This window comes from Pinus tabuliformis, chromosome 8 (assembly GCF_031772625.1).
Source record: "Pinus tabuliformis cultivar Carrire ecotype Pingquan chromosome 8, CPIR1, whole genome shotgun sequence".
NCBI lineage: Eukaryota > Viridiplantae > Streptophyta > Pinopsida > Pinales > Pinaceae > Pinus > Pinus tabuliformis.
The window spans coordinates 1,491,935,259-1,491,946,972 of NC_142294.1; the positions used below are offsets into that span (position 1 = coordinate 1,491,935,259).

General features: G+C 45.1%; 1 protein-coding gene across 1 annotated transcript in view; it reads left to right on the plus strand.

Moving 5' to 3' along the window:
- The window catches only part of LOC149241472 (calcium-transporting ATPase 5, plasma membrane-type-like), a 124,108-nt gene extending 122,081 nt beyond the window's left edge, over positions 1-2,027 (plus strand). Inside the window, exon 23 of the mRNA XM_089370555.1 lies at positions 1,890-2,027. Within this exon, the coding sequence (XP_089226681.1) occupies positions 1,890-2,027 (138 nt within the window). The remainder of the gene's footprint in view (positions 1-1,889) is intronic.
- The last annotated feature ends 9,687 nt before the right edge of the window (positions 2,028-11,714 follow it).

Consider the following 11,714-nt stretch of genomic DNA (forward strand, 5'->3'; position numbering starts at 1 on the left):
GTTTTTGTGAGGCAGATTGGGCATCAATTCAGTAGATTGATTTCTGAGCTGGGAAGGCTCACCGGGAGGGTGACACAGCTCCTAGAGGAGGTGACGCAGTTCCAGCGCAGAGCTGGGAGTAACCATCGCTGCACAGCACTGGGGACAACGCAGTCACCTGTGGGGTTTGTTCATCTAGTTGCTGGATTCGCCAAAATATCTGTCTCCGGATAGAGGTACTTCTGCTGGGTTTATTCTCTGTTGCATGAGCCGGATTTGGCACCCTAGTTGTATTCACAAATATGCATAATAATAAAACCCTCATATCTGCTGGACCGGTTTTCCCACACTGGGTTTTTCCGAGGATGTTTAGTCCAAAAATAAGTGTCCTTTGTGTGGTTGTCTCATTATTTTTTCAGTACTTGGTCAGTATATAGGTGTAGGCTGCAGTGTATTTGCATTAATATTTCTTGAATAATTCTGAAAATAACTTGTTAAAATGAAGAACACAAGTAGGTGATGCAAATTAGTTCACTGCAGTAGGATTTATGATTTGTTAGATTAAGAAATTTTCACATGGTATCAGAGGGATTGCAGATCAAGGAGGACTGAAGCCATCAACAAAAGGATAGAGGAAATTCCCTGCGTGAAGACAGTTGTCCCGAGAGACAACGCAATTTCAGGCCAAGAGAGCAGAGGAGGGGTGATGCAGTCACCAAGGGAGGCTCACGTAGAGCCTGCGTCAGCCCGATTGGGTGACGCTGTTGCTGCAGAGGGCAGCGAAGTGGTTATTGGGCTAGTGTAGAGACAGTTGAGTCTCGTTTTTTCTGGTTGCCGTGGCTAGAGGTGCAGCGCAGATTTCATTTGGAGTTGCTGGTGGGGTGCTGATTCTGTTGGTGCAGAACAATACCTAATGGGGTAGAAGCAAAGTAGAGGGAGTCAGTGCCTTAGAAGATTTCTTGCCAAGAAATCTAGGTCCAGTGCTGAGCAACAGGGAAGAAAGACCAGAGAGGGGTGGTTCGACAGTGGTTGGCAGAAGGATTTTCGTGAAGGAAATCGAAATTCAGAGGGAGCTTGTTCCTTGGAGGATTTCTAGCGCCATAGAAATCCAGATCCGAGTTTTGTTGGGGCAACAACGAAAGAGGGAGAAGAGAACCAGTTCAACATTTATTTGAGCAGAGATGGCCGTTAACGGACTGAGGGATCAAGACAGGTTGGATGGAGCATGAAACTTCATCATCTGGAAGGCCAAGATCCTAGCAGTTTTGTATAAAAATTGCATCAAGGATTATGCCTTGAGGATGGTTGCTGTTCCGGTTAATGATGATCCTCTCAAGAAGTACGAGGAGGTTCAGGCAAAAGCAAAGTGCATGATCGTGGATGGGGTCAAGGATCATGTGATCCCACATATTGCTGAGAAAGACACAACAAGGGAAATGTGGGAGGCCTTGACCATATTGTACAAGGGAACTTCCGTTTAGCGGAAGATGTTGCTCGAGAGTCAGATGAGACAGTTTTAGATGCAGAAGGAAGAAGAAATTGATCCCTTCCTTTTTAGGTTGCAAAGGATCTGTGACCAGCGATCTTTCGTTGGGGTTACACCAGATGCTGAATTTATGGTTAGGATTGCCCTGAATACAGTCACTAAAGACTAGGAAGCCTTTGTCCAAAGCATCTTGGGCAGGGCTTCTCTTCCCAGTTGGGAGGAGATGTGGGCAACTCTTTGACAGGAAGAGATCAGACGATGGGCCAAGGCGGGAAGCAGCAGCAAAGGGGTCAAAATTAAGGAGGAAGAGGAGGATGCGGCTCTCGCATCAGCGGGACAACAAGGGCAAAAAAAATGAAAGAAGAAGGACATATCCAAAGTCATATGCTTCAGATGTGGAGAAATGGGTCATTTTGCCATACAGTGCTCTCGGAAGAAGGGCAAAGACGAGAAGTCTGACTCAAAGGCTGCTCCAGCGCAAGCTGACAAAGAGGACGATGATGATTGCACCATGAGTGCTCATGCACATCTAGAGAAGAGATGGGGCGATATTGAGCTGTAGTTGGGAGGACTACATAAGGGGAAAAGATCCTTGAGTTGCCCAAACTCTTGGATCACATACGGCTACAGGAGCCCTTAATGATAGTAGCAGAATGACGAGAGTCAATTGGTGTGAGGGATGATGGAGCAATAGTGGCAGAGCTAGAGTGCCAAAGTCGGAAGCAACGTAGTGGAGTGTTGCAGTGGTGCGGAAGGCACAAAGAAGATACAACATCAGCGCAGTAACATTAGAGGGTTGGCACAAATTAGTAGCAGAGGTAGCTTCAGCGTCAAGGGGCATCCAGACTGATTGGCATGTCAACTTTGGGGTGGATTTTTCAGTTGCTTACTTCTCAGCAACTGAGTTGCGGTGCAACAATTAGCAGTGGCAGTGCTATGGGCAGCATGGTGCAGCATATTGAGAGGGAGCCGCAGTATAGATGCAACAGTGACAGTGGTATTGTCATGGGAAACATTACAGATTACAGTAGCGCAGTGGATGAAGGGAAGTAGGTCGAGCATCAACAGTGCAGAGGATTGATGCTGTGGATTACTGTGATACTTCTGTTGGGAAGTATTGCTAGAGAACATTCCTCGCTAAGAGGGAGTGTTGATTTTTGGGTAGCATCGGATGTGCTCTAGCTCCGAAATTTTGTGGAGGGGCTAGAACACATGAGATATCCAAGACCCAGAAATCCTTTGGAGAAATTCTACCCGGAGTGCATGTTTCTCAAATAATTAATTATTCTTAACGGTGCCTAAGTTAAAACTTAGGAATTTAAGATAATTAAAGTGAATTAATGTAAATATGTGTGAGAAGCTTCTAAGAGACGAGGATCAAGTCTAATTTGATCTTTCGCCGTTGATTAGAGATTAGGTCACGACCTTTGATTTCTCAACGGGAAAAGTATAAAGGAAGGCTTGGGGTTAGTTGGAGAACATACACAGGGAGAGGAGCACTTGAGCTAGATCGAAATTCTGGGGCGTGGTTTGCTGAGAATTTTGGAGTAAGCTTCTAGTGCAAAGAGGGGTAGCTCAGCAGCGGGACTTTCGTCCAAGGCCGAGAATACATAATAGAGGGGCAACGCAGCACCAGGGAGAGACAGTGTAGCTCCAGGAGGGTGACGCAGAGGTTGGAGGGCTGGCACAGTCACATAGAGGCAATGCTGAGGTTTCTATGAGGCAGATCAGGCATTGATTAGCAGATCAATTTCTGAGGCAGGAAGGCTCACCGGGAGGGTGACACAACTCCTAGAGGAGGTGACGTAGTTCCATTGCAAAGCTGGGAGCAACGATCGCTGCACACCATTGGGGACAGCACAGCCACATATGGGGTTTGTTCTTCTAGTGCTGGATTCGCCAAAATATCTGTCTCTGGATAGAGGTACTTCCGCCAGGTCTATTCTCTGTTGGGTGAGCCGAATTTGGCACCCTAGTTGTATTCAGAAATCTGCATAATAATAAAACCCTCATATCTGCTGCAACGGTTTTCCCACACTGGGTTTTTCTGGGGACTTATAGTCCAAAAATAAGTTTGTCCTTTGTGTGGTTGTCTCATTTATTTTTTCAGTACTTGATCTATATATTGGTGTAGGCTGCAGTGTATTTGCATTAATATTTCTTGAATAATTATGAAAATAACTGGTTAAAATGAAGAACACAAGTAGGTGATGCAAATCAGTTTACTGCAGTAGGATTTCTGATTTGTTAGAGTCAAAACTTTTCACAATGCTAACGTGAATAATACTACTGAGCCTATCCTCAGTAGCTCTTGTGTCCAATATACCATTGAGAGAGTACCGCCTCTATACAATACCCTGTCTGGTGTCTTGCTGATGCCACCTCCTCCTATCAACTTTTGTCAGAGTAGGCTAATCATCCTACAATCCCATAAATGCCCAACATGCCATGACAACTCATGAAATCTGCCTGCTCCCCTGTTAATCCATTTTGTCACTAGTGCTGTTAGGAACTTTGCAGGGGATATGAAATGGTGTGTGCACCCAACAACCGATTCCATCATGCAGCTACTACCATCACCTACCGACTCCACGATGTGATGGAGAATCCCACCTAGATCCCAACAATAGTTTGGCCCTTTAGCCCCTCTGGTAATCCATAGCCTTTGTTGAACTATGGCCATGGATGCATCTAACCTCCTAACTAGCTCCACCGAATACCAACTCAATATCTCTTGCCAACCAACCTTGAGAGGGATCTCATTGACCTGGTTGGTACATAAAATTTGTCGGGGTAATTCTACATCTCCTTTTCGTTGTGCAGAGGTAGCCTAGCAATGTTGCAAGTCGCATCTATATAAACCTGAAGAGAGCTATTGTCTGGAAGTATTGTGGCTCTGGTGATGGTCTATGCATTTGTATGCTCTAAATAAGTCACTGACCCAAAAGATGACTGCTCGTCCTCCTCCGCCATGGGCTCATCATGAGTCACAACCCGCCCTTCCATGACTAGCTCACGTCCCTATGTGTGTTCTCCATGCTTCTGTAGGCGGCTGCTATATGGGAACTCAGTTAAGGCTTCGAGGACCTCTATGTCTCCTAGCACCTCAACTGGGAATGACACCTCATCAACAAATGGCTCTATTGGTTTATGCTCTACTCTCTCCATCAAGGTGTCAACTGGTGCTATCAAAGAGGTCTCCAACAATGGTGATTCCTGTGCCACACTGAATATTTCAATGTGCCCCTCACCATCCTGTGTATGCTCCTGCTCAACCTCCTCCTCAAGCTCCTGACATCTAAAGCCCGGTCTCCACTAGCAAAAATGCCCCCTGGTCTCACCCTCTAACTGTCCTCGTCTTGTCCACTCCCTTTGAGGGGTTTTTTTGTCCTCTCGGTCAAATCTCTTCACGAGCTTCCATGTGAACTCTATGTAGGATGTGATACGTGCATGACCCAAAGGGATCAACCCTCGGTACCACCACTCCATAACATCTCCATCCAAGTGCAGAGTGGCATGTCTAATAGCATTTTCCTCCCTCATGGGGTTTAGCCGGAAATGTGTCCAATTCTTCTACCCATTTTCTGACAGAACTCCTAGTTGAACCATCAAAGTGGGTGAGGGTAATTTTTCCCTCAATGCTACTCACTCTCCCTTGAGCCATGGGTTTGTCTATGGTTCACCCATCACAGTGCATACATGACCAAATCTTCCATGGTCTTGCTTGCTACCCCACAACTGGCCAAGATCATGCTCTGATACCACTGTAATATTCCTAATTGGAATTTAACAGCTAATACCAAGTAATGTACTAGGAACAATAAATTAGCTGGAACTCGTACACAATAATTAAAACACCAAAATGTCCAACAACACAATCTGAGCCATTTTATTAATTTTATGATAAAATAGTACCTAAAATGAGTTGAATTTTTGAAACCTGGGCTTGCTATGCAAGCTATGCAAACCCCATGTAGTACAACTTTGATCTGGAGGAAATACTAGCCCAAACTAGTACTACGCACTACACAGAAAATTACTGGTACTGTTGCTGGAATGGGACGGAAGATTCTGCCCTAAAGAATGCTCGGATCACCCTAAAATTGTAGCCATGGACTCCCCTCCAAAACCCTAGAAATACCTAGAAAGGGTTTGGCCCAACTCCAAACCAAAACTGAGCCCACCAAGTGATGCAGATTCCCCATCTAACTAGCAATTTGCCCTGCTATAAGAATGAGGATTTCAGGCCCGAAAATTGCCCGAAAAATTCTATAAAATTAGTCGGAGACTCCTCCCAATAAACCCTCAAAAATGTAGAAAGGGTTTGGGTTGAATCCAACGTGCCCCGGTGACCCCAAGAAATGTGTATGGTTCTAACTAGTTGGGAAAACGCCTTGTAGAAAGAATTATGCTGTAGAAGGCCAATCAATTACTGGAAAAGTCTCCTCCAACCCCTGCAAATCACTCCTCCAAGCCTCTTTATTTCTCCTTAGCCCGAACTCCCCTAATCTCCCTGTCAAGGATTTTATTTTACTATGCAATAGTGAAATCTGAGTACAATCTATGGATGCCCAATTGGCAATCCAAATAGCAAGAAAATCTGGGCAAAATTATCTGAGGGAATTACCCTTCTTCCACAAGCAATCCCGACACAACTTCTCTTTAGAAATTTGTCCTCCTAGACCCTCTGCGTCAGCCTCTGCGCTGCTCTGCGCAGACCCTATGATGTCTAGCCTTTGAACTGCCTCTGATGAAGTTGTTTTGCTTGTCTCTGCTAAGGAAATCGCTTCCTCGACACTCTGGAACCTTTGCCCGACCTCTAGAACTGAAAATGAATTTCTCTCCAGCTAAATCGAATTGCTTCTCTGAAGCAACTGCGCAGTCCTTTGCGCTGCCTCACTGGGAATTACTCGGCCCCTTGCTATTACCTTTGCGGATCCAGAAAACTTACTTCGGATAACTGTCTTTGCCCGTCACTCACCCTACTTCGATTTCTGGCTCTCCGGCAACTGCTACTGCTCTCTAGAAATCGATTTGCCAAGAAAATCGAACTACAAAGGTGTCTTCTCCAAGTGCTCATTGACTTCCTCTTATAATCCTCTGTTGGGACTCCAAAGACCAAGATTAAATCTTAATCAATGGCTAGGATCATCTTGAGGTCGATTCGTGTGAGTTTCTAGATGATTCTCACCTTGACTTAATTAATTATGATTAATTAACCATATTCCCTAAGTTTAGACTTAAGAAATATTTAAAAAACTAGTTAATAATCTAATTAAGCCATCTCTAGGTGGAATTTCCAAAAACGATTTCTGGGTTTTGGAGATCTCATGTATTCTAGCCTCTCCACCAAACTGCGTGGCTAGAATGTGAAAATTCCTAGTTCAAGGAACCCCTATTGCAGCAAATCTGAATCTACTTCACCTATTTGATTTTTTTAAAATTACATTCATCATGTTATTCTTCTGAATACTGAAGCAAATTACTTTTGCAATGTACACTAATTAAATATTCGATCTCATGAAACAGAAAATAGAGGAAAGAACAAGATACATAGGACACACTTATTTTGGACACAATAGTCCCTGGAAAAACCCAATGCGGGAAAACTGGTGCAGCAGTTCTGAGGGTTTCATTATTATGCAGGAGAAACATCTGAATACAAATCTAGGATGCTCATCTAACAATCCTTTACAGAGAAAATACTAGCAGGAAATCTGAGTGAGTTTTACCTCACTTCACCCGGCAGAATTCTGGCTGATCCGACACAAGACTGGCTAACCCCAACTATTTTTGTGCTATCCTCTATGTCAGTGTGAATTTCTAAACTGAAATTCTACTGCAACAACTGATTTATTTCACCTACTTATTTTCACAATAAGTTATTTACGAAATCCCTTCAGTAAATATTAAAATAAATTCTACTGCAGTTATCACATAATTACACAGAGAAAATACATGCACAAGAACCAATCACATCAACACAATTGTTTTTGGAAATTGTCCTCGGAAAAATCCAATGCGGTAAAACTGGTGCGGCAGATGAGGGTTTTATTAATATTCAGCAACAATCGCTAGTACAAGGAATGATTTTACAGAGAAATTGAAAGAAAACACCTGAGACTTTCTGACACTTTGGAGACCCTTCTCCCACTCCTGCGTCACCTCTGCGTCACTCTGTGTGGCTCAGTGTGGCCCTGAGTGGCTCTGCGTCCCTCTGTGTCAACTTGCTTGAGGGCTATGTCTCTCCTCTAGACTGCGTCTTCCTCTATGCTATCTCTCACTGTCCTTGCGTCACCTCCTCCTCAGTCACTGACTGCTATTGATGCCCTCCTCTTCCTCCACCCTGCAACTCTCCCTCTAAAATTGGTCTCCTTCTCTTGAGAATCGATTTCCTTGAGATATTGAGTATCTGCCTATGTATCCCCAAGTGATCCTCAAGTCTTCTCGTATGCTTTTCCTGTTGATGAATCAACGACCGATATTAAGTCTCTAATCAACAGCTAATATTAAAATAGACTTGATCCTCGTCTCTTAGAAGCTTCTCACCCTTATCTTTATTAATATCCATTACTATTTTTATTTTCCTAAGTTTAGACTTAGGAGCCCATTAAAAATATTAATTATTTTAATAACTCCTCATCCGGGTGGAATTTCTCAAAACGATTTCTGGGTCTTGGAGATATCATGTGCCTTAGCCTCTCCTCCAAATTTCAAGGCTAGAGCACATCCAATGCTACCAAAAATCAACACTCCCTCTTAGCGAGGAATGTGCTCTAGCAATGCTTCACCATAGAACATTACACTGATCTTCTGCATCGGTACTTGTGATGATGCTAGGCCTGCTGCCTCACATCCCCTACACTACTGCTTCCTGTATTGTTGCCCATGACACTGCCACTGCCACTGCCACTGCTACATTTGTACTGCAGCTCCCTCTCAACGTGCTGCATCATGCTGCCCATAGCACTGCGATTGCTAACTGTTGCACTACAACTCCCGACACTTATCCATTTCTGCGATTGAAATGGATTCTTCACCATCCCCATCTTCTCCCTGAAATAAACAAACTTTGTTCTTCCTAGAGTGATCCAAGTGGATATTAGTGGCCACCCGCTAATTCCACTTAGACCCCCACCATTGCTTCTTTCAGTTTTTCAGTTTCCTTAATTATAGCACAGTTTACTATTTTCCGCAGTTTTTCGTGCCCTAAACTTCCGGAGCCGTTTTGAGGCCCTAAACGATGTTTTTTAGGAAATGGCCAGTGATTTTCTATCTAAAATCATCTTTTGCATCGCAGTCCTCGGAGAGATCTTTCCATGGGCTATCATGCGCGTCAAACGGAGATAATATGACCAAGGCGCGTCCCCAGGAAGTTGGCTGTCCAACTCACCCCAACGGGGCCCATAAACTCTTGGTGTTACATCTCCTCGGATTAGGGTTTTGATTGTTTAGGGTTTGCTCTTATTGTTCAACGAGGTCGGGATATGAGGAGTTAGGGCTTGAACTGGTCGAACCTTTGCAAGACCAGCCACGCAAATCTCGACAGCCTCCCATGGCGGATGAAAAGAAAGACTAGGGGGCAGGAGATCCTATCAAAATGTTGCTCAAAGAAGCCCTCGAGCAACAAAGGAATGCGATGATGGACAACTTTTCCCAGATACTTCAGTGGCTACCCAGGGGCGACGCATCGGCTTCCAACAACAACTCTGGAAACGCCACACCGTTTAAGGTACAAGTTAATTTTGAAATCCCCATATTCGAGGGTCAGATAGACACAGATGCTGTCGATAAATGGTTAAATGTGCTAGAGGGTTATTTTTCTGTTTATGATTTTTCTAGTCGGGAAACGATTATTTTTGCTCTTCTCGAAGCAGCCCCCCAAGTCAAGGATTGGTGGGAAACCTACTGCGAGTAGAAGGATGAAAGTACAAGCTTACTATTTTCAGTTGCACCCACTTGGAATTCATTCCGGGATGCCATCAAGGAGTAGTACTACCCTGTCGGAAGCTATGAGGATCAATACATAAAGTGGACCATGCTGTGGTAGGGAAGGGACCAAGACGTGCCAGAGTTTACCAATATTTTCCATACCCTTCGCACAAAGTTGGGTATCAAGGATACAGAGCAGCATTTGGTACTCAAATACCATGGCTGCCTGCACAAGTACATCTGGGAAGAAATAGAATTCCTGAACATCTCCTCGCTCGGCACGACATACCGATATGCCATCAAGGTCGAGCAAAAGTTTAAACAGAAGAAGTGAGACTTTGAATCTGCGAATCCGAAACAAGGGAAAGGTGCCCCCAAACCGCAGAACAAAGGACAAAGCTAAGGCGTTGTGGCCCAAGACAACTCGCCAAAGCTGCAAGCAAAGAACAACGCCGCGAAGCCGAAAAAGGACACGGGAAAGTGGTGTGAGTTCCATAAGAGTTCCACTCACAACACTAGTGAGTGTCGGGCCAAGCAGTCACTGGTGGCCAAGCTAAAGGTTTCAGAATCAGATGCATGTTCCGACTCTGAGTCAGAACCCGATAAGGGGAATGACAAAGGGAAGCAGATTATCGATGCGGAGCCCAACGCCACCGTTGCCACCACGAAGATCCAGAAGGAGGAACCCGAAGATCCAGAGGAGGAGGAGTGTCTCTTCCACTCCCAAATGTGGGTAAAGGGCTCCCCGCTACAGTTCATTGTCGACAGCGGGAGCCAAAAGAACCTCATTTCGGCAGAGGTCGTGAAGCGGCTGGGCTTACCGACCACAACACATCCACAACTGTACACCATTGGGTGGCTTCACCAAGGACGGGATCTTCGCGTGAGCCAACAGTGTCGCCTTCCATACAACATCAAGCCCTTCACGGATGAGGTATTGTGTGACATTGCTCACCTTGAAGTTTGTGATGTATTATTAGGACAACCATACTTGTGGAAGCGACATGTTGTGTATGAATCAAGGCCCAGTGTTGTTATTGTTACTTTGGGAAATAAGTTGTACAGGATACCAGAGATAGCACCGCCTACCGCCATCTCTTTGGTTGCTGCAAAACAATGCAGCTCATTTCCAAAACCGGGAAATTTGTTTTCCTGATGATAGCCCTCAAGGAAAGAAGAAGATTGTGGCCACGACCTCCAGACAGGGCCCCTCTGCACGACAACTACAGATGGACAAGGTTGTGGAGTACAAGGACATCTTCACCTCCCCCGCAGGGTTTCGTCTGCACTGTTAAGTCAAGCACTTCATTGATCTGACCCCAAGTGCGCCGCTGCCCAATGGACCAATCTATCGACGCTCCGTTTTGGAGAATGATGAAATCAAGAGGCATTCAGGAGCTGTTGCAAAAAGGTCACATCTGTCTGAGTTCGTCACCCTGTGGGAGCTCGATCGTGTTGGTACAGAAGAAGGATGGGACTTGGAGACTCTGTATTGACTATCGAGCGCTGAACAAGATCACTGTCCATAATAGGTACCCAATCCTACGGATTGATGACCTCCTGGACCCACTGAAGGGGGAAAAATATTTCAGCAAGATCGATTTGAAGTTAGGATATCACCAGGTACCAATCGAACCCTCCGATGTGTGGAAGACTGCCTTCAAAGCCAAGGAGGGCCTTTTCGAATGGTTGGTTATGCCTTTCGGATTGACAAATGCTCCTGCAACCTTCATGAGGCTAATGGATGACATCTTGCGGCCATTCACCAACTCATTTGTAGTGGTATACTTGGATGACATCCTGATCTTCAGCCAGAGTTGCGAAGAGCACCTCCACCATATCCGACAGGTTCTCCAAACACTGCGGCAACACAAGTTATGTGCCAATTTGGAGAAATGCACTTTTGGCATGACCCAGGTTCAGTATCTGGGATACATTAATGAACAGGGGGTGCATGTGGATCCAGCCAAGATCCAAGTCATTTGGGATTGGCCATCTCCAACCACTCTGACAGAGCTTCGCAGCTTTCTAGGCCTTGCCAACTTCTACCGCAGGTTCGTGTTGTGATTTCTCATATCACTTGGCCCTTGAGTCAAGTCACCAAGGGAGGAGCGAAAGCAAAATTCTTTTGGTCCGAATCTCAACAGAAGGCATTCAGAGAGTTGAAAGATCGTCTCTGCTCGACGCCAGTTCTTGCATTACCAGACTTGCAAAAACCATTTGAGGTCGAGACAGATGCCTCTGACTATGCTATTGGGGCAGTCCTTACTCAACACGGGCATCCAGTGGCATATCACAATGAGACACTTTCAGACAC